At 48.1% G+C, this 20,786-nt stretch overlaps 1 protein-coding gene across 1 annotated transcript; it reads left to right on the forward strand.

The window, feature by feature from the left end:
* The first annotated feature begins 10,429 nt into the window (after nucleotides 1–10,429).
* Nucleotides 10,430–20,264, forward strand: LOC136438237 (uncharacterized). Its single transcript, XM_066432997.1, has 6 exons — nucleotides 10,430–10,527; nucleotides 11,622–11,738; nucleotides 12,119–12,237; nucleotides 17,610–17,761; nucleotides 18,530–18,731; nucleotides 19,630–20,264. Exons 1-6 carry the CDS (start codon nucleotides 10,437–10,439, stop codon nucleotides 19,819–19,821), a joined length of 873 nt encoding a protein of 290 aa, XP_066289094.1. The 5' UTR covers nucleotides 10,430–10,436; the 3' UTR covers nucleotides 19,822–20,264.
* The last annotated feature ends 522 nt before the right edge of the window (nucleotides 20,265–20,786 follow it).

A 20,786-nucleotide genomic window follows, 5' to 3' on the forward strand; every position in this document is an offset into this window, starting at 1 on the left:
GAGACTCTTTCTATCTGGCTATCTGTTTGCCTATCTCTGTCTGTCTGACTCTCTGTGTGTCTGCCTGGCTCTCCCTCTGTCTGACTCTCTGTCTGTGTGACTCTCTGTCTGCCTGACTCTCAGTCTTCCTGACTCTCTGTCTGTGTACCTGTCTGACTCTCTGTCTGCCTGACTCTCTATGTGTCTGTCTGACTCTCTGTTTGTTTGCCAGGCTCTCCCTCTGTCTGACTTTCTGTCTGTCTGGCTCTCTGTCTCTCTGTCTGACTCTCTGTCTGTCTGACTCTCTGTCTGTCTGTCTGACTCTCTGTCTGTCCGACTCTCTGTCTGTCTGTCTGACTCTCTGTCTGCCTGACACTCTGTCTCACTGACTCTCTGTCTGTCTGACTCTCTGTCTGCCTGACTCTCTGTCTGTCTGGCTCTCTGTCTGCCTGGCTCTCTGTCTGCCCTGCTCTCTGTCTGTCTGATTCTCAGTCTGTCTGTCTGACTCTCTGCTTGTCTGACTCTCTGTCCGCCTGACACTCTGTCTGCCTGACTCTCTGTCTGCCTGGCTCTCTGTCCGTCTGACTCTCTGTCTGGATGACTCTCTGTCTGTCTGACTCTCAGTGTGCCTGACTCCTTGTCTGCCTGACTCTCTGTCTGTCTCACTCTCTGTCTGTTTTACTCTCTGTCTATCTGACTCTCTGTCTGCCTGACTCTCTGTCTGTCTGACTCTCTGTCTGCCTGACTCTCTGTCTGGATGACTCTCTGTCTGGATGACTCTCAGTGTGCCTGACTCTCTGTATGTCTGACTCTCTGTCTATCTGACTCTCTGTCTGCCTGACTCTCTGTCTGCCTTACTCTCTGTCTGTCTGACTCTCTATCTTCCTGACTCTCTGTCTGTCTGACTCTCTGTCTGCCTGATTCTATGTCTGTCTCACTCTCTGTCTGTTTTTACTCTCTGTTTATCTGACTCTCTGTCTGCCTGACTCTCTGTCTGCCTGACTCTCTCTCTCCCTGACTCTCTGTCTGTCTGGCTCTTTGTCTGTCTGATTCTCGGTCTGTTTGACTCTCTGTCTGCCTGACTCTATGTCTGCCTGACTCTCTGTCTGTCTGACTCTCTGTCTGTCTGACTCTCAGCCTGCCTGACTCTCTGTCTGTCTGCCTGTCTGTCTGACTCTCTGTCTGCCTGACTCTCTGTCTGCCTGACTCTCTGTCTGTCTGGCTCTCTGTCTGCCTGGCTCTCTGTTTGTCCTGCTCTCTGTCTGTCTGATTCTCTGTCTGTTTGACTCTCTGTCTTTCTGACTCTTTGTCTGCCAGGCTCTCTGTTTGTCTGATTCTCTGTCTTTTTTACTCTCTGTCTGTCTGACTCTCTGTCCGTCCTACTATCTGTCTGTCTGACTCTCCGTCTGCCTGACTCTATGTCTGCCTGACTCTCTGTCTGTCTGACTCTCTGTCTGCCTGACTCTCTGTCTGTCTGACTCTCTGTCTGCCTGACTCTCTGTCTGTCTGACACTCTGTCTGATTGACTCTCTGTCTGTCCGACTTTCTCTCTGTCTGAGACTCTTTCTATCTGGCTCTCTGTTTGCCTATCTCTGTCTGTCTGACTCTCTGTGTGTCTGTCTGACTCTCTGTTTGTCTGCCTGGCTCTCCCTCTGTCTGACTCTCTGTCTATCTGTCTGCTCTACGTCTGCCTGACTCTCCGTCTGCCTGACTCTCTGTCTGACTCTCTGTCCCCCTGACTCTCTGTCTGTGTTACTCTCTGTCTGCCTGACTCTCTGTCTGTGTGGCTCTCTGTCTGCCTGACTCTCTGTCTGTCTGACTCTCAGTCTGCCTGACTCTCCGTCTGCCTGACTCTCTGTCTGTCTGACTCTCTGTCCGCCTGACTCTCTGTCTGTGTGACTCTCTGTCTGCCTGACTCTCTCTCTGTCTGACTCTCTGTCTGCCTGACTCTCTGTCTGTCTGACACTCAGTCTGCCTGACTCTCAGTCTGTGTGGCTCTCTGTCTGCCTGGCTCTCTGTCTGTCTGACTCTCTGTCTTGTCTGCCATACTCTCTGTCTGTGTGGATCTCTGTCTGCCTGACTCTCTGTCTGTCTGAATCTCAGTCTGCATGACTCTCCGTCTGCCTGACTCTCTGTCTGTCTGACTCTCTGTCCGCCTGACTCTCTGTCTGTGTGACTCTCTGTCTGCCTGACTCTCAGTCTGTGTGGCTCTTTGTCTGCCTGGCTCTCTGTCTGTCTGACTCTCAGTCTGCCTGACTCTCCGTCTGTCTGACTCTCTGTCTGTCTGACTCTCTGTCTGCCTGACTCTCTGTCTGCCTGACTCTCCGTCTGTCTGACTCTCTGTCTGTCTGACTCTCTGTCTGCCTGACTCTCTGTCTGTCTGACTCTCTGTCTGCCTGACTCTCAGTCTGCCTGACTCTCCGTCTGTCTGACTCTCTGTCTGTCTGACTCTCTGTCTGCCTGACTCTCTGTTTGCCTGACTCTCTGTATGTCTCACTCTCTGTCTGCCTGACTCTCTGTCTTCCTGACTCTCTGTCTGTCTGACTCTCTGTCTGCCTGACTCTCAGGCTGTGTGGCTCTCTGTCTGCCTGGCTCTCTGTCTGTCTGACTCTCTGTCTTGTCTGCCCTACGCTCTGTCTGTGTGGCTCTCTGTCTGCCTGACTCTCTGTCTGTCTGACTCTCAGTCTGCCTGACTCTCAGTTTGTCTGCCTTTCTGACTCTCTGTCTGCCTGACTCTCTGTCTGCCTGACTCTCTGTTTGTTTTACTCTCTGTCTGCCTGACTCTCTGACTGTGTGGCTCTCTGTCTGCCTGGCTCTCTGTCTGTCTGACTCTCTGTCTGCCTGACTCTCTGTCTGTCTGACTCACAGTCTATCTGCCTGTCTGACCCTCTGTCTGCCTGACTCTCTGTCTGCCTGACTCTCTGTCTTTCTGACTCTCTGTCTGTTTTACTCTCTGTGTCTGCCTGATTCTCTGTCTGTCTGACTCTCTGTCTGCCTGACTCTCTGTCTGTCTGACTCCCTGTCTGCCTGACTCTCAGTCTGTCTCACTCTCTGTCTGTTTTACTCCTTGTCTGTCTGACTCTCTGTCGGACAGTCTCTCTGTCTGCCTGACTCTCTTTCTGCCTGACTCTCTGCCTGTCTGACTCTCAGTCTGCCTGACTCTCTGTCTGTCTGCCTGTTTGACTCTCTGTCTGCCTGACTCTCTGTCTGCCTGACTCTCTGCCTGTCTGGCTCTCTGTCTGCCCTGCTCTCTGTCTGTCTGATTCTCGGTCTGTTTTACTCTCTGTCTGGCTAACTCTCTGTCTGCCTGACTCTTTGTCTGCCTGACTCTCTGTCTGCCTGGCTCTCTCTGTCTGACTCTCTGTCTGCCTGACTCTCTGTCTGTCTGACTCTCTGTCTGCCTGACTCTCTGTCTGTCTGACACTCTGTCTGATTGACTCTCTGTCTGTCCGACTTTCTCTCTGTCTGAGACTCTTTCTATCTGGCTCTCTGTTTGCCTATCTCTGTCTGTCTGACTCTCTGTGTGTCTGTCTGACTCTCTGTTTGTCTGCCTGGCTCTCCCTCTGTCTGACTCTCTGTCTATCTGTCTGCTCTACGTCTGCCTGACTCTCCGTCTGCCTGACTCTCTGTCTGACTCTCTGTCCCCCTGACTCTCTGTCTGTGTTTCTCTCTGTCTGCCTGACTCTCTGTCTGTGTGGCTCTCTGTCTGCCTGACTCTCTGTCTGTCTGACTCTCAGTCTGCCTGACTCTCCGTCTGCCTGACTCTCTGTCTGTCTGACTCTCTGTCCGCCTGACTCTCTGTCTGTGTGACTCTCTGTCTGCCTGACTCTCTCTCTGTCTGACTCTCTGTCTGCCTGACTCTCTGTCTGTCTGACACTCAGTCTGCCTGACTCTCAGTCTGTGTGGCTCTCTGTCTGCCTGGCTCTCTGTCTGTCTGACTCTCTGTCTTGTCTGCCATACTCTCTGTCTGTGTGGATCTCTGTCTGCCTGACTCTCTGTCTGTCTGAATCTCAGTCTGCCTGACTCTCCGTCTGCCTGACTCTCTGTCTGTCTGACTCTCTGTCCGCCTGACTCTCTGTCTGTGTGACTCTCTGTCTGCCTGACTCTCAGTCTGTGTGGCTCTTTGTCTGCCTGGCTCTCTGTCTGTCTGACTCTCAGTCTGCCTGACTCTCCGTCTGTCTGACTCTCTGTCTGTCTGACTCTCTGTCTGCCTGACTCTCTGTCTGCCTGACTCTCCGTCTGTCTGACTCTCTGTCTGTCTGACTCTCTGTCTGCCTGACTCTCTGTCTGTCTGACTCTCTGTCTGCCTGACTCTCAGTCTGCCTGACTCTCCGTCTGTCTGACTCTCTGTCTGTCTGACTCTCTGTCTGCCTGACTCTCTGTTTGCCTGACTCTCTGTATGTCTCACTCTCTGTCTGCCTGACTCTCTGTCTTCCTGACTCTCTGTCTGTCTGACTCTCTGTCTGCCTGACTCTCAGGCTGTGTGGCTTTCTGTCTGCCTGGCTCTCTGTCTGTCTGACTCTCTGTCTTGTCTGCCCTACGCTCTGTCTGTGTGGCTCTCTGTCTGCCTGACTCTCTGTCTGTCTGACTCTCAGTCTGCCTGACTCTCAGTTTGTCTGCCTTTCTGACTCTCTGTCTGCCTGACTCTCTGTCTGTCTCACTCTCTGTCTGTTTTACTCTCTGTCTGCCTGACTCTCTGTCTGCCTGACTCTCTGTTTGTTTTACTCTCTGTCTGCCTGACTCTCTGACTGTGTGGCTCTCTGTCTGCCTGGCTCTCTGTCTGTCTGACTCTCTGTCTGCCTGACTCTCTGTCTGTCTGACTCACAGTCTATCTGCCTGTCTGACCCTCTGTCTGCCTGACTCTCTGTCTGCCTGACTCTCTGTCTTTCTGACTCTCTGTCTGTTTTACTCTCTGTGTCTGCCTGATTCTCTGTCTGTCTGACTCTCTGTCTGCCTGACTCTCTGTCTGTCTGACTCCCTGTCTGCCTGACTCTCAGTCTGTCTCACTCTCTGTCTGTTTTACTCCTTGTCTGTCTGACTCTCTGTCGGACAGTCTCTCTGTCTGCCTGACTCTCTTTCTGCCTGACTCTCTGCCTGTCTGACTCTCAGTCTGCCTGACTCTCTGTCTGTCTGCCTGTTTGACTCTCTGTCTGCCTGACTCTCTGTCTGCCTGACTCTCTGCCTGTCTGGCTCTCTGTCTGCCCTGCTCTCTGTCTGTCTGATTCTCGGTCTGTTTTACTCTCTGTCTGGCTAACTCTCTGTCTGCCTGACTCTTTGTCTGCCTGACTCTCTGTCTGCCTGGCTCTCTCTGTCTGACTCTCTGTCTGCCTGACTCTCTGTTTGTCTGAATCTCTGTCTGTCTGACTCTCCGTCTGTCTGACTCTCTGTGTGCCTGACTCTCTGTCTGTCTGACTCTCTGTCTGCCTGACTCTCTGTCTGTCTGACTCTCTGTCTGTCTGACTCTCTGTCCGTCTGACTCTCTGTCTGTCTGACTCTCTGTCTGCCAGGCTCTCTGTTTGTCTGATTCTCTGTCTATCTGACTCTCTGTCTGTCTGACTCTCTGTCTGTCTCACTCTCTGTCTATCTGACTCTCTGTCTGCCTGACTCTCTGTCTGCCTGGCTCTCTGTCTGTATGACTCTCTGTCTGCCTGACTCTCTGTCTGCCTGGCTCTCTGTCTGTCTGACTCTCTGTCTGCCTGACTCTCTGTCTGCCTGACCCTCTGTCTGCCGGACTCTCTGTCTATCTGACTCTCTGTCTGCCTGACTCTCTGTTTGTCTGGCTCTCTGTCTGCCTGACTCTCTGTCCGTCTGACTCTTTGTCTGTCTGCCACTCACAAATATGCCTGTCCTTGGCACTGAACACTATCCACACACATATATGCCTGTCCTTGGTTCTAAATACTATCCACTCACGAACATGCCTGTCCTTGGCAATGAACACTCATTGCACGAAATGGCCTCGTTTCCCGGCGTATACGTACCGGGATTTTTCTGTATTTTTGTCGGATACTGACGGATACTGACGGATACAGGCGGATCCGACGTAGCGGATCCGAAATTTTCCGCACTGGGATATGGAATATTTCCGGAAGAATCCGACTGTATGGTATTTTCGACGAATACGGAGCCGTACACTGTACGGAAATGCCACAGATCCTGACGGTTACGTACAGGAATTGTTTTGTACATTTGGCGGATACTGACGGATACTGACGAATACAGACGGATCCAACCTAATGGATACGAATATTTCCGCACCGGAATCGGGAATATTTCCGGAGGAATCCGGAAATGAGGTATTTTCGACGGATACGGAGCCGTGCACTGTACGGAAATGCCACAGATCCTGACAGATACGTGCAGGGATTTTTCTGTATTTTTTAAAAGAAAATGGCGGATACTGACGGATACAGGCTGACTGTGATCCGGAACCTCAGATCCGGAGGAATACGAAAATAGGAATTTTGCACGAATTTGCCCTAGATCCTGACAGATACGTACAGTATGTATTTGCCACGGATACAGACGGATCCAACATACAGACTTTCTACAATCTTTGACATATTGTGACTCTGAATATGTTTGTATTTGCCACGAATATGTACAGATCAAACACACAAAGTTTGATAGAATGGTTGATTATTTATGAATACATGTGCATTCCTAATTTAAGGATACCCAAAACATCATTATTCAATGACAGGAAGTTTTGGGAAAGCCTGATGTAACATTATTTCATATTTCAACACTAAGTTCAAAAACTATCAAATACCATACGGAAGTACTATGTGGCTTAATAATCCATTTCGTTTAAGACAGGCCGAGGGACATCCACATACTCAAAGCACCTCTGCATATGCAGGTTAATGTCGATAAATTGGGGTTGTGTAAGCACAATTGTTATAAATGTATTAAAATTAGCACCATCACATCACGGTGGTAATGTTTACTGCTGTATAGTGCACTTGGACCAAAACTTTCTACATGTTCTACATATTCTACTCAAGCCTTTGTGGCCAGCTATTCGTCTAAAAGCTATCAGATACAATTAATTTCAAATACAGAGGTTGAAAATAGAAACTTCAAAGTAACATTATACTGTCTGAAAAACTCCCATTATGGCACGCCACATTTTAAACGTAAGTAGTATGTGTCGTGGAACTGTATGTGTAAAATCGTCCTCTCCCCATTATCTGACTACATCTGAGTTCACTTCTTCCATTCACTCTTGGTAAGGTACAGGCAAGGCTGATTTCTTCTGTATCTGCATGTTGGACTCAGCTTGGAGTCCATCTTGTGATGAACCAGTTCCTATATGATAAAACCAAATGATGAATAGATATCAATTCACATACTTAGTATTTAAGTAACATGTCACATGATTTTGACATAACTGTGATCAAGGAGGTTATATAGACTATATAACCTCCTTGCTGTGATGGGCTTCGTTTCATCACAGCAGCTAACAAAAAACAAGGGACAATGGGTGTCCATCAAGCCTGTCTCAGCTAACATTGAAGTGTACCGATGATGGACTTAAGCCTTACCAAAGGAGTCTGAGGTACTCTGCAGCTGAGCATCTGACAGTTGATTGCGTTGTTCCCAGCCAAGGTCCTCACAACATGTGCTGCATTTGTGAAGGACGTATCTGCCGATGCTGTATAGGATATATATATATAAATGGAAAAAATAACAAATATTAAACATACCACAATCACATTTGTAAAAATTGGATCTGGGCATCGTTGAATTGAATATGTAAAACTTACATTTATAACTTGAATATGATATTGATCAAACATGTACAGCTATAACTGAATGCAATAATCACTGAAACACACTGCTACCTCCACATAAGTTCGAACTCACTATCCACAAACTGGGGGACCTTTGGCAAGAATGAAAAATTGAAAGTTATAAATTTCCTAGATCCTAACGCCAACGGTGTAGAAGGGCAGGTCGGCTGGATATTTCTTATTATCATGCAAATGCGATGATATGTCAAGCCACAATAGGAGTATAACTGACGTTCAAACTAGTTAGAAACAGGAATTTTATAATTTGTACTTACCAAAGGGCAGTCCCTCTAAATGATGAATCGACTCCCTACCAACAGAGGGAGGGGGAGACGAATATTGCCTGCACGAAGAAGACAACTTCGCAATTCCGCGCGTTTGAGTTTACACCGAATTCCCTTCGACTCTCAAGTCACTAAAATCACTGGTCGACCATGGTAGACTCTGACGAAGCCATGTTCAGCACAGAGAGTGATGAAACGCCGTTCTTGTCTCCGTGCTGTTCACCGACAAAACCGTTTCTCGCGCCTGACGTCATGACACGCAGTGTCTTGTGGGAGATCGGACACGAATCCGTGTTCCTTATACGCCAGGATTTGTCGGATCTGAGGTGCATCGGATTCAATCGGAAACGTTCCGTATCCGCTATGATGCACGATTGCGGATCCGCTGGATTTTTCAGGATCTGAGATCATGCCGTGCAGTGTGTATTTGTTGGTTAGGATCCGAAGCAACTACCGACAAACAAACAATCCGATTATCTCTGCCATATTGACAAATATCTAAAAACGAAGGATCCGCGCAAATATCCTCAGGTATCCGAGGCGCATCACAGATCCAGACGTATACGGCGTCGGAATTGCCGAATCTGAGATGTACCTGCTATTTGTCTGAATTTGCTCGGAAACGTTCCGTATCTGTACCCGAAACGTATGAAGGATCCAGACGTATACGGCGCCGGAATTGTCTGATCTGAGGTACATCGGATCCAATCGGAAACGTTCCGTATCTGCTATGATGCTCAATTCCGAATCTGCTGGATTCGTCAGGAAATGAGATCATGCCGTGCCGTATGTATTTATTCGTCAGGATCGGAAGCAACTACCGACATACAAACAATCCGAACATTCCAAATATCAAAAAACGAGGGATCCGCGCAAATATCTACGGGTATCCGAGGCGCATCACGGATTCAGAAGAATACGGCGTCTGAATTGGTCGGATCTGCGGGCACTTCAGTATCCGAGGAGTGAACTGGGATTTTTCCGGATTCGCTCGGAAACGCCATGAGGCCCGATTCCGGATACGTCGGATCCGTCAGGATACGTGGCCATTTCGTGCAGTGACTATACACTCACAAATATGCCTGTCCTTGGCACTGTACACTATCCACTCACAAACATGCCTGTCCTTTGTACTGAACACTATCCACTCACAAACATACCTGTCCCTATTACTGATCGCTGTCCACTCACAAGCATATCTGCATGCCTTTGATACCTATCATCATTCACTTGAAAACATATCTGTCTTTCGTCCACTTGAATGTCACAGAAATATACATTTTTACGTCAGAATTTTTATCCCCCTTGAGGTGGAATTCGAAAGCATTGAAGGTGACCATAGATTGAACTATTCAATTAGTCCATTTGGTTTCTATCCGTTATGTGTGGTGATGACCCAATTGCACACATTATCTTGTGAAAAAAAAACGACTGAAGGGTATCGCTAAATGTTTTATCAGCAAGTACTCTGATGTCATCCTTATCTTTTATTCATCGATTTGATGAAAAGTTAATTATTCACTTCAAATACAATAGCAACCTGTCATTTCTACAAAAATGCCTTTCAGGATATATAAATTGATTATGTTGATTAAAGAGCTCACTTAGTCAACAGAAAAATGTAAAATTCGAGAGAGTCAAGAGTTTTCCCATGTAACTGGGCCCTCACACTGTACCTGGGCCCTCACCCTGTACCTGGGCCCTCACCCTGTACCTGGGCCCTCACCCTGTGCCTGGGCCCTCACCCTGTACCTGGTCCTTCACCCTGTACCTGGGCCCTCACCCTGTACCTGGGCCCTCACCCTATACCTGGGCCCTCACCCTGTACCTGGGCCCTCACCCTGTACTTGGGCCCTCACCCTGTACCTGGGCCCTCACCCTGTACCTTGGCCATCACCCTGTACTTGGGCCCTCACCCTGTACCTGGGCCCTCACCCTGTACTTGGGCCCTCACCCTGTACCTGGGCCCTCACCCTGTACCTTGGCCATCACCCTGTACCTGGGCCCTCACCCTGTACCTGGGCCCTCACCCTGTACCTTGGCCATCACACTGTACTTGGGCCCTCACCCTGTACCTGGGCCCTCACCCTGTACCTGGGCCCTCACCCTGTACCTGGGCCCTCACCCTGTACTTGGGCCCTCACCCTGTACCTCGGCCCACACCCTATACCTGGGCCCTCACCCTGTACCTGGGCCCTCACCCTGTACCTTGGCCATCACCCTGTACTTGGGCCCTCACCCTGTACCTTGGCCATCACCCTGTACTTGGGCCCTCACCCTGTACCTGGGCCCACAGACTGTACCTGGGCCCTCACCCTGTACCTGGGCCCTTTGCCCCAGTCATGTGACTGGAGACAGAAGTATGACTGGTGTCAACATGCCTGATACAGACAGGTACCGCCGCCTGTACAAACATGCCTTCAGACCGACCTGGAGCAGTTCAATAGGACATACGCACCAGCACAGAGGTGGGTAGTAAAACCTTTATCTCCTATTTAAAGCCAGTCCCTTACGCAGAAGGTCTGGTCAGAAGCCAAAACATGTTAAAAGAACATCTTCAAACTGAGCTGTACGATACAGATTCAGCATGACTAGGCCAGGATATTGGTACCTTTGTCCTAGTCTACCGACTAATTAACTTAGATGCCTTTTTCCTCGTTGTGCCAATCGTGTGTCAACCTTAAAGCCTGACACTGCTGCAAGCGTTATGGGCGCCATGAAGATGATTCGGCATTGTTTTACATAACCAATCAAACGACAGTAATAGGAACAGTCATGGTTTAAATGATCTATTGTAGCCTCCTTCGTAGCCTTCCATTTCCAGGGAGAGCGCTGATTCACGATTTTCATCTTAGACCATCTTCTCTAATGCCGGGCAGATCGTTTATGCATGCCCATTGAGAAAATCGTGAACCAGCGCTCCCTCCAAAAATAAACGCCGATCTCTAGAAGTCTGGGAAGGAGACTATCCTAATGCACATTCCTCTTGTAGTAAGCAGTTGTACATTCTGGACCCGGGGATTCAATCTTTATCCACTCCATTCCTTATGCAGACACCTGACCATTTCCCAGGCCTTCTCATCTGTTTAGATTGCTGTATTTGCATGTTTTTTGTACGGACCATTTACTTTCTGAATTCCAGTTTATAGAACGTTTCCTTCGTTACAATAATACAACCCGAAGTACAGACAACAATTTACCTTCCGTTTCCCAAAATACCGTACAGAAGCTGTACGTAATCACAGCCCCTCCCCCCACAACTCCCGTCACCATTCCTGTGTCTCTAGACCCAGCCGTGTAACCGGGCGGTAACAAGTAAACATCGGCTTGCTAATGCCCTCCCCGTTCCCTTGTCAACACGTGCATTTTGTGTATTTTATGTTTGTACCTGTCTAACCACATAGCCGTGTCCCTGGGACCATGTCAGCACAATAGACCCCAGTGTAGTGTTTGTATACTAGACTAGTCCCATATGTCCCATACGTCCGTGCACCTCGAACGCCATGTGCCCCTATCTCTGTCAATGTCTCCTTTCCCACCTGTTTGTACCGGCCTGACCCAGCCATGCACTCCGCGTCCCGACTCGCCGTCCTGGCCCTGACGTTCATCGGGCTGGAGGCGCTCACTCCGGACGAGATCGCGCAGTTCAGGACGAAGGGAACACTGGAGACCAACACAGGTTACCGGCTTAGTCTTGTTACATATCACTGAAACAGTACAGGAACAACTCTGCATCTTCAGCTGCCGCGAACATCTCTTTACACAGACTACTGGGTCATTACTCAAAACCCTGTAAACCTTTGCATAAGTACATAACCATGTAACAACACCAGCTACAATGTGAATACAAATACAACAGTGCAGATAAACAGTATGACGAGTGAGGTGTGAAACTGCCAACTGATAATGAATATTGGATTGCTCCGAATTATTAGACACAACCTTTCAAATACTATGATAAAATGATTTAATAGGAGATTACAAAAACACAGCACGTCAAAAATCATCTTTGGGTGAAGTTGACTGGAATTCATCTCCCGAACTGTTTGCCTTTCCCAGGCATTGCTGGGTGGGTGGCGGTGGAGGACACAGGCAGGCAGCTCTACGTCACCAGTAACGGCATCCCTGACCACCGCACGGGCCCCTTCCCCGGCCCCGGTAACCCTAACGCTATCCAGGTAAGCACCACCGCACGGGCCCTTCCCCGGCCCCGGTAACCCTAACCATAACCAGGTTAGCACCACCGCACACGCCCTTTCCCCGGCAACCCTAACACTATCCAGGTAAGCACCACCGCACGGGCCCCTTCCCCGGCCCCGGTAACCCTAACGCTATCCAGGTAAGCACCACCGCACAGGCCCATACCCCGGCCCCGGCAACCCTAACCCTATCCAGGTAAGCACCACCGCACGGGCCCTTTCCCCGGCAACCCTAACACTATCCAGGTAAGCACCACCGCACGGGCCCTTCCCCGGCCCCGGTAACCTTAACCCTATCCAGGTAAGCACCACCGCACGGGCCCATACCCCGGCCCCGGCAACCCTAACCCTATCCAGGTAAGCACCACCGCACGGGCCCTTTCCCCGGCAACCCTAACACTATCCAGGTAAGCACCACCGCACGGGCCCTTCCCCGGCCCCGGTAACCTTAACCCTATCCAGGTAAGCACCACCGCACGGGCCCATACCCCGGCCCCGGCAACCCTAACCCTATCCAGGTAAGCACCACCGCACGGGCCCTTTCCCCGGCAACCCTAACACTATCCAGGTAAGCACCACCGCACGGGCCCTTCCCCGGCCCCGGTAACCCTAACCATAACCAGGTTAGCACCACCGCACACGCCCTTTCCCCGGCAACCCTAACACTATCCAGGTAAGCACCACCCCACCGGCCCCTTCTCCGGCAACCCTAACACAAAAATGTTAATACGCAACTCACATGGACATGATATACGCATAAGTGTGACAGGGCCCTAATGCGTAGGTCACATTTCCAATCCGGGGCCCGGCCGGGCGGTCTTTAGGAACGAAAAATATAGAATAAAAGACAATATAAAACACAATACATACCAAACATCATCTAAGAGCATAGCTGGTGCATATCTATTGATGTGCACTTTAGTTTTCTGTTTCCGAAAATAGCCCGGCCGGGCCCCGGTTGGGAAATGTGACCCTAGCATTAGCACGACTTTACGCTTATGTTCTTATAAGCTAAAGCCCCTGTCACACTTGTGCGTATATACAAGCCCACATGAGTTGCGTATTAACATGTTTTTGATTTAGGTTAAGTTTGCAGCCGAAGAAGTTATTTCCTTGAAAACCAGACTGCACAACGATGGGTCAAAGTAGAAAAATTCCTCCCCGCAAAATTTACTTAAACCAAAAAAATGTAACTGCGGAACTCACGCGCACTTTGATATACGCACAAGTGTGACAGGGCCCTAAGTAGAGGTCATGGTGATAAAGTAGAAGTATAATTACAGTGATATAAGAATGTTCCGACCTCGTGACTAGTGCATACTAGCTGTAAATGTACGGACATGTGGAGCTTGTGATACATGACTTGTGTAGTAGACTGGTTTATTCAGGACAAGACGTACAAACCTCCTGGCAGCCTGGGAGGCTGAATTACGAGGTTGTTTACACCGAGTTGATAATTAAAAGAAACACTCTTCCACATCAACAATCGCCTTTGGTGACATACCAAGACATTATGATTGAATTATAAAAATCTCAACGATGATACTTGATTAAAACACGATTTCTAAATCAGCACTTAACATATGCAGTATTAACGTTGTCTCATGAGCAACGAAGGCTAAAAGATACGATCACTGAATGGTCTAAAATCATTAACATCTAAACCATAGCAATATTTTAAATACATGCGAAAGTTTATCACAAAAAACAGTGTCACTAGAGTTCATTGAGAAGTTCCACGATGACAGGAATGGCGCTCGTCCTGTAGCGCTTTGACCCAGAGGGTTGCTGGTACCGAGCAGAGTTGCGCAGGTTCCTGCCGTGCTGTTGGCCGCGGGTAGGGGGCATCCAAGAGCAGAAGCGTGTGGACTTCTCCACTTTGATGGCAAAGTCATTACACAAGTCCTGTATTCGGCTTGCTAGGCATGGGAGATTGAGTCGCTTTAATGTCTCCAAGTATGAGCTATACTGCCGTCCAAGGATCATTTTGCAAGCTCGTTTCTGTACTCGCTCTAGAGCGGCGGACTGTTTTTGTGTGAGTGCTGCACTCCAACAAGGGGCGGCATACTCGAGTATGGGGCGAATGTATCCACAGTATATGATGGTAAGATCCGATGTCGGTACCCCCGATCGACGCAGTCTACGGATGAGGAACAGACGCTTGCTGGCTTTCGACACCATCTCGGCTACCTTGTCGTCCCACCGTAGATTAGATCTTATGTGCAGTCCTAACAGCTTGGCCTGCGTGACAAGGGTGAGTGGTTCTCCACCAAGGGTAAGTGCCGGTAACTGTGGGAGTCGACGCATGAAACAGAAATGCATCGCTTTGCACTTTTTAGGGTTGAGAATCATAGAGTTGTTTGCTGACCAGCTCTCAAGGGCATCAAGGTCAGACTGGAGGGTCGTTGTTCTTGCTGCGGGTCTTGTCTCGCCGAGGTTGAAATCGTCAACATATTTCCAATGTGAGTTCGTAGTTACAGGTTTGGCGTCATTGATCGTAGCTAGAAACACAAGAGGACCTAACAGAGTGCCCTGGGCTACTCCACAAGTTAGGAACTCCCAGTCTGATAGTGCCCCTTGGTAGCGGACGCGTTGTTTACGACCGGATACGAAACTGCACAGCCAGGGGATGAGCGATGGTCTAGCTCCCATGTTGATGAGTTTGGTAATGGCGGTATTGTGGCACACCCGATCGAAGAATCAAGGTGCCCACTGACGCTTTCCTTTCAGCCCCTGCGAAGAAGAACTTTAGCAGGTCTATAAGACAATGTGTGGTCGAACATCCTTTGGAATTCCCAAACTGTTTGCAGTCTATTTGAGATGAGATGTCGGACAGAATCCAAGAGGAGACGAACCCTTCACAGACTTTGGCGAACTGGGCCGTGAGTGAAACAGGTCGAACACTGTCCAGGTCAGCTGGCTGCTTTTTTGGGACAGGGATTACCGTGGCTTCCTTCCACTCAAGTGGTACCCTCCCCTCCCTCAGGGACGCGTTCAGGATGTCGGTCAGTGGCGTGGAGAGTTCGAATGCAAACTCCTTTATCATTCTAGGTGGCATCTGGTCCGGGCCAGGGGCTTTTGAGACCTTTATCCGTTTTAGACGGTTGAACATGTCCCATGTGTTGACTTGGGGCGGTGGTGAAGCCGGCAAGTATGATGGTAGCTTGCTGTAGTCAAGTGGACGCAGCGCCTGGCAAATGGACGACAGGTGCCTGTTGATCGCTAGCATTAATTATCCTTCATTCTTCATGGAGATATTGTTTTGAGTGTGTTTGCGTGTGTGTTTGCATGTGTGTATGTGTCCGGATGCTTAAAGTCAGCATAACTGAAGAACACCTGGATGGATTGTAATGATATGTGGGTAGGTGTTGGAAGCAGAAAGGTCAAGGTCAATTTTGGCTCCCCTGGTATGTGTCACTGGAACTGCATTGGTGTTTTTGTCAAAATCTGCCAAAGGAGAATAACTGAAGAAAGGAGCAGATTTTCATGTTATTTAATATGCAGGTAGCTTAGACAGAGACGTGAAAGGTTTATTAGGAAAAAGTATAACATGGCAGGTGAAAGCTTAATTACGTACACTGTACAATCATATATCACATTATCTTAAAATCACAAGGTATATACTTTAAACGTCTTGACGTACATTATAAAAATATCCATAACGGTTAAAACTAATCAAATTTATCTGCAACTCGGTGACATAACAAGATTCTTAAAAGGTAATGAAGCAAACTATTCTGCATCCCATTGTGATTAATTGTTGAGTTAGTGGACTGGGGAGTTCTTTTAGCGGTTAGTTCTGCACTTGATGTTTCTAAGTTTCCTACAGTTTCTAGTGTTTCTGCCATGTAGTTCCCCCACTGTAGGTGGGAGGAGTTCAGGGTTAATTATGTTTGCAAATTTTCGGCATAGGTCCTCTCGACGGTCGTTCAGTGTCTGAAGACCTGTTAGCTGCAGGGCTGAGTCATAGATGGTGTATTGTCCTCTCAAAATTGTGCGCAGCGCTCTCTTCTGCACACGCTCCAACCTGATAACCTGTATGCATGTAAGTCCGGCGTTCCACACAGGGACGCAATATTCCACCACAGGTCGTACAAATGAGGTATAGACCTTAAGTAAGTCCAGAGCTGACAGATGGAACGTTCCTAGGCGTCTTAACAGAAACAGACGGCTGTTGGCTTTTGAAAGCATTTGTGACACGTTGGCCTCCCACCTCAGATCAGCCTGCATCAATAACCCAAGCAGACGTGCGACTGCCACGTTCTCCAGTTCTTCCCCATTTATGGTAAGAGGCAGCGGTGGGGGTGGACGCATCATGAAACAGAAGGTCATGACTTTGCATTGTTGGCGTTCAAGACCATGTGGTTCTGTTCTGACCAGTGGTTGAAATTGTCCAGCTCCTCTTGCATGATAGATGGTTGTTGATAGTGTTTCGATTCGGCCATTGACAGGTCGTCCACAAATTTCCATTCTAGCACACTGGGGGGGGGGGGGGGGGATTTCTCTAACTGCATCGTCAAAGACTGCAAGGAAAATAACTGGACCAAGCAGTGTACCTTGAGGGACGGAACATATCAGTGTCTCCCAATCAGAAAGCTCACCGCTGTATCGAACGCGTTGGCGGCGTGTAGACAGAAAGTCGCAGATCCACGAGATAATGGATGATCTTGCTCCAAGTTTAAGCAGCTTACATATGGCAGTGGTATGGTCAATACGATCAAAGGCTTTGGAAAAGTCAGTCATCACTAGGCTTGAGATTTTACCGGGCTTGTCAGATGCCTTACTTAGATGGTCAACCAGGCTGACAAGGTAGTGAGTGGTGGAGCGTCCCTTAAGACCCCCTAATTGCTGGAGTACAAAATGAAGTGCAAATTATGCAAATTAGGACTGAATCTGCATAAATAATTAGGAAAATCTATATTCCCATTCAGGGCATGTTGTTGCAGCTCCACCTGTTGGTTTAGAATTGGGTCAAGAAATCCCTAGGGACCCAACAGCTGGTGGTCAAACCACAAAGGGGTATACAACCAAACATGTATACTTGTTTCTATTATGTTCATAGCTTAAGTGTTACTTGAAATGGCAGAATCTAATTTGCATAATTAAGGTGGCATTTTATAAACCCACTACGTTCACTGGTACGACAGTTCAAAAATGTAACATATGTTGTAACTGAGAAATAAAGGGACATAGATAAAAGTGATGCAAATGAATGTGGTTATGTCTACGATCTTTCTAATCAATGACTCGACGTATTCTTGTCTTCTTCTGTTGTTAGACCAAATGACTATAATGTTGCTTTCATCACAGGTATCTAATGCTAAACCAGAACGATTCTGCTTGTAAAACAGGAGCAAAGTTTCCGACTGAAGGTCCGTAAGACGCCCGTGTACGCGACCACCCCGGGATGTCTGCCCATGGGTCCGGTCGCCCTGGCCATCAACGGCGTGCCCATGTACAACCCGCAGAGCGCGGAGTGCGAGGACGCCGTCATTAACGAACGGTCAGTCCTGTTAAAGCGGCTACTGTTATATCCAGAACCGTGCTTTATCCTGAACCGTGCCCAGGCACAGTTCTGGATAGTCCCAGCGTATCCAGTACCGTGCATGGGGAAAAGCACGTCCGTGGATACATGGGGACTATCCAGAACCGTGCCCTATCGCGCACAATTCTGGGTACACAAGAGCCTTATCCCATACAGTGCTTTAGGGCGGTAGATTTATCCGAGCACAGTTCAAGATACATTTTGTACATCTTGGCAAGACTGCAGATAGTCGGGCTGTATCCCGCTCCGTGCCATCACTGCATGAAATCCAATATTTCATAATGCCTGAAAGCATACGTAAATATAACGTTTATTCACTACTCTAACTCGGATCAAGGGGACTAAATATCACACCAAATAAAATCAAACTTTGGACAATTGCCAGATACCAAATGGTAGTTAGATAGAAATCAACCACTTCACGAACATCCCTGGGAACCGGCCGGGCCGTTGTTTAAACTACTATCTTTCTCTTCTCTATGAAATTGTAATGACAAATTTGCTTTCTTTCAAGTTCATTGTACAGTATGTATCGATAATTCTTCCATGTCTTCCAGCGATGGCATGAGTTGCAGGTTAATGTATTGTCTTTGCATAAAGAAAGATTATATTAGTTTTCCTGACGCTGGTGTATTACGCCGAAGGGTGGTTATACCGGCCATACAAATACAAGTACAGACGCGCTTTCTGACAATGTAACATTGCGATATGTTTGTCTGATGCCAGGTTTGACTCGTGCCATGGCCACCCGGACATGCCCGGCAGGTACCACTACCACCAGAACCCCATCTGTGCCTACGTGCAGGAGGACGACAAGGCCTCGCCGCTGGTCGGCGTGGCAGCCGACGGCTTCCCCATCTACGGCCCGGTGGACGAGACCGGCAGGACGCTGACCTCGGCTGACCTGGATGAGTGCCATGGGCGGGAGGTAAGTAGTTTGGTAGGATGACGCAGAGCTGGGTAAGGTCAGAGAAGGTGTTGAATAGAAGGGCTGTATTGCGGCAACAGTTTCGACATGAATTGTATCTAAAATCAGCATACTTTATGCGCCAGGATTTACAAATTAAAATTCGCTGTGCTACTTATAAACGCTGTCGTATAGCACAGATCACACATTATGATAGGCGATCAATAAGGTCTCACCCATGCACAAGGGGCACAACTCACATTTGGGGCTAAGTTATAAAGTATATAGACTTAAGGAATTTTCACCAATTCTGATTTAATTATGGTTATAACACTAACATGGCGACGTCTTTTTAAAAAGCACTAAGCTGCGAGATGAGGTGTGCGTCTTCTTTAAGGCTCTCATGGCTTTGCCAAGTCACCTAATTAATTAATTCCAGTTAAGATGCAAAAGAATTCCTCATAAAATAACATGACAATGTCTTTGTAGACTCCTCATTAAAATGGTGACAATGTCCTCGGTTATTTCATGACATAAGAAATACAACAATCGAACTACACAGCTCTGATCAAAAAGTCAGTCTTATGCTAGGGTCACATTTCCAAGCCGGGGCCCGGCCGGGCTGTTTTCCAAAGGAAAAAAGAAAAGAAATGCATATTATGAAAATACGCAATTTATAGCTAGAAGTAATTTTGTATGTTTTGTTGTTGTTGTTGTTGTGACAGCTGAGCAGTATTGTATATTTTGCAGACTTAGTTTATTTCTGGTGTATGATATTATTGATGTCGTCTTGAATGTTTTGGAAGGCAACTTGCCTGTGATGCTGGACTGTTACGCGGAAAGGCGGTTATACCGGCTATATAGGTACAGATACTGATACAGGCCTGTGGAGTTAACAAGTTACCCTTACCGTGTGCAGGTGAACGGCCAGTACCAGTACCACATCACGGCGGACTACCCCTACATCCTGAGCTGCTTCAGGGGCCGGGTCCTGCCTGACGCCGGGGTGGGCCGCCGCTGTGTCTGCCCCGTGAAGAGCGCGAGGAGCCAGCAGTCACTGCTGGACGTGCTGCGCGACATCGCCAAGCAAGGCAAACAGACCACCGCTTAAACTTACTTACAAAGACCCCTGCGTACGGACACAGACTTCACCGACACATACTTACACTTGTACGGACACAGACTTTACGGACAGAGACCAACACTTAGACTGTACGGACACACACTAACAATTATACTGTACGGACACACACTAACAATTAGACCGTAAGTACACGCACTAATAAAAGACTGTACGGACACACACTAACAATTAGACCGTAAGTACACGCACTAATAAAAGACTGTACGGACACACACTAACAATTAGACTGTACGGACACACACTAACAATGAGACCGTAAGTACACGCACTAATACTTAGACTGTACGGACACACACTAACAGTTAGACTGCCATGCTGAGGGCTACGGACACACACTAATAAAAAAGAAATGGCGATAGATACTGTTGCCAGATAGAAATTGTGTAGCAATAAATGCATTTGAAAACCAATGGCTCTCTTTTCCTTCTTATGTAATGTTGACCATATGTTCGGGTAGCTCCGGATCTATATGTTTATCGCTCTAATAATCCGTTATCAAATAAAAACATTCCAAATACTGGTATCCTTGCGATGACGGAACTGTCTTTGGTTTCCACCACACCAACACAACTCTGCAGATGTTTAATGGTGTTCCTGCAGCCCCTTTGTTACTAAAAAGAATCTATGTTCGATTGTTATGTTGAGCCCAACATACTGTTGGGCGCAACATATTGTGTTCGTAAGGTTTCTTTCTCCTGTCAAATCTTGTAATCGACGCAGCTCGGTCGTCCCTGCACCAACTGAGCTGAAATTTGGTATACAGGTAGAGTGGGTAAATACCCTGGGAGCTTTTTCTCATTTTTTCGATATTGACCTTGAAAAGTGACCTTTAGGACACATCTTTATTCATCTGGCCAGGTGGACTAATTCCGTCAGCCAATGAGAGAGCGCGTTGTAACACGGATTTATCAAGCTCAACCTGATTGGTTAAA

Source organism: Branchiostoma lanceolatum, chromosome 7 (assembly GCF_035083965.1).
Source record: "Branchiostoma lanceolatum isolate klBraLanc5 chromosome 7, klBraLanc5.hap2, whole genome shotgun sequence".
Lineage (NCBI taxonomy): Eukaryota > Metazoa > Chordata > Leptocardii > Amphioxiformes > Branchiostomatidae > Branchiostoma > Branchiostoma lanceolatum.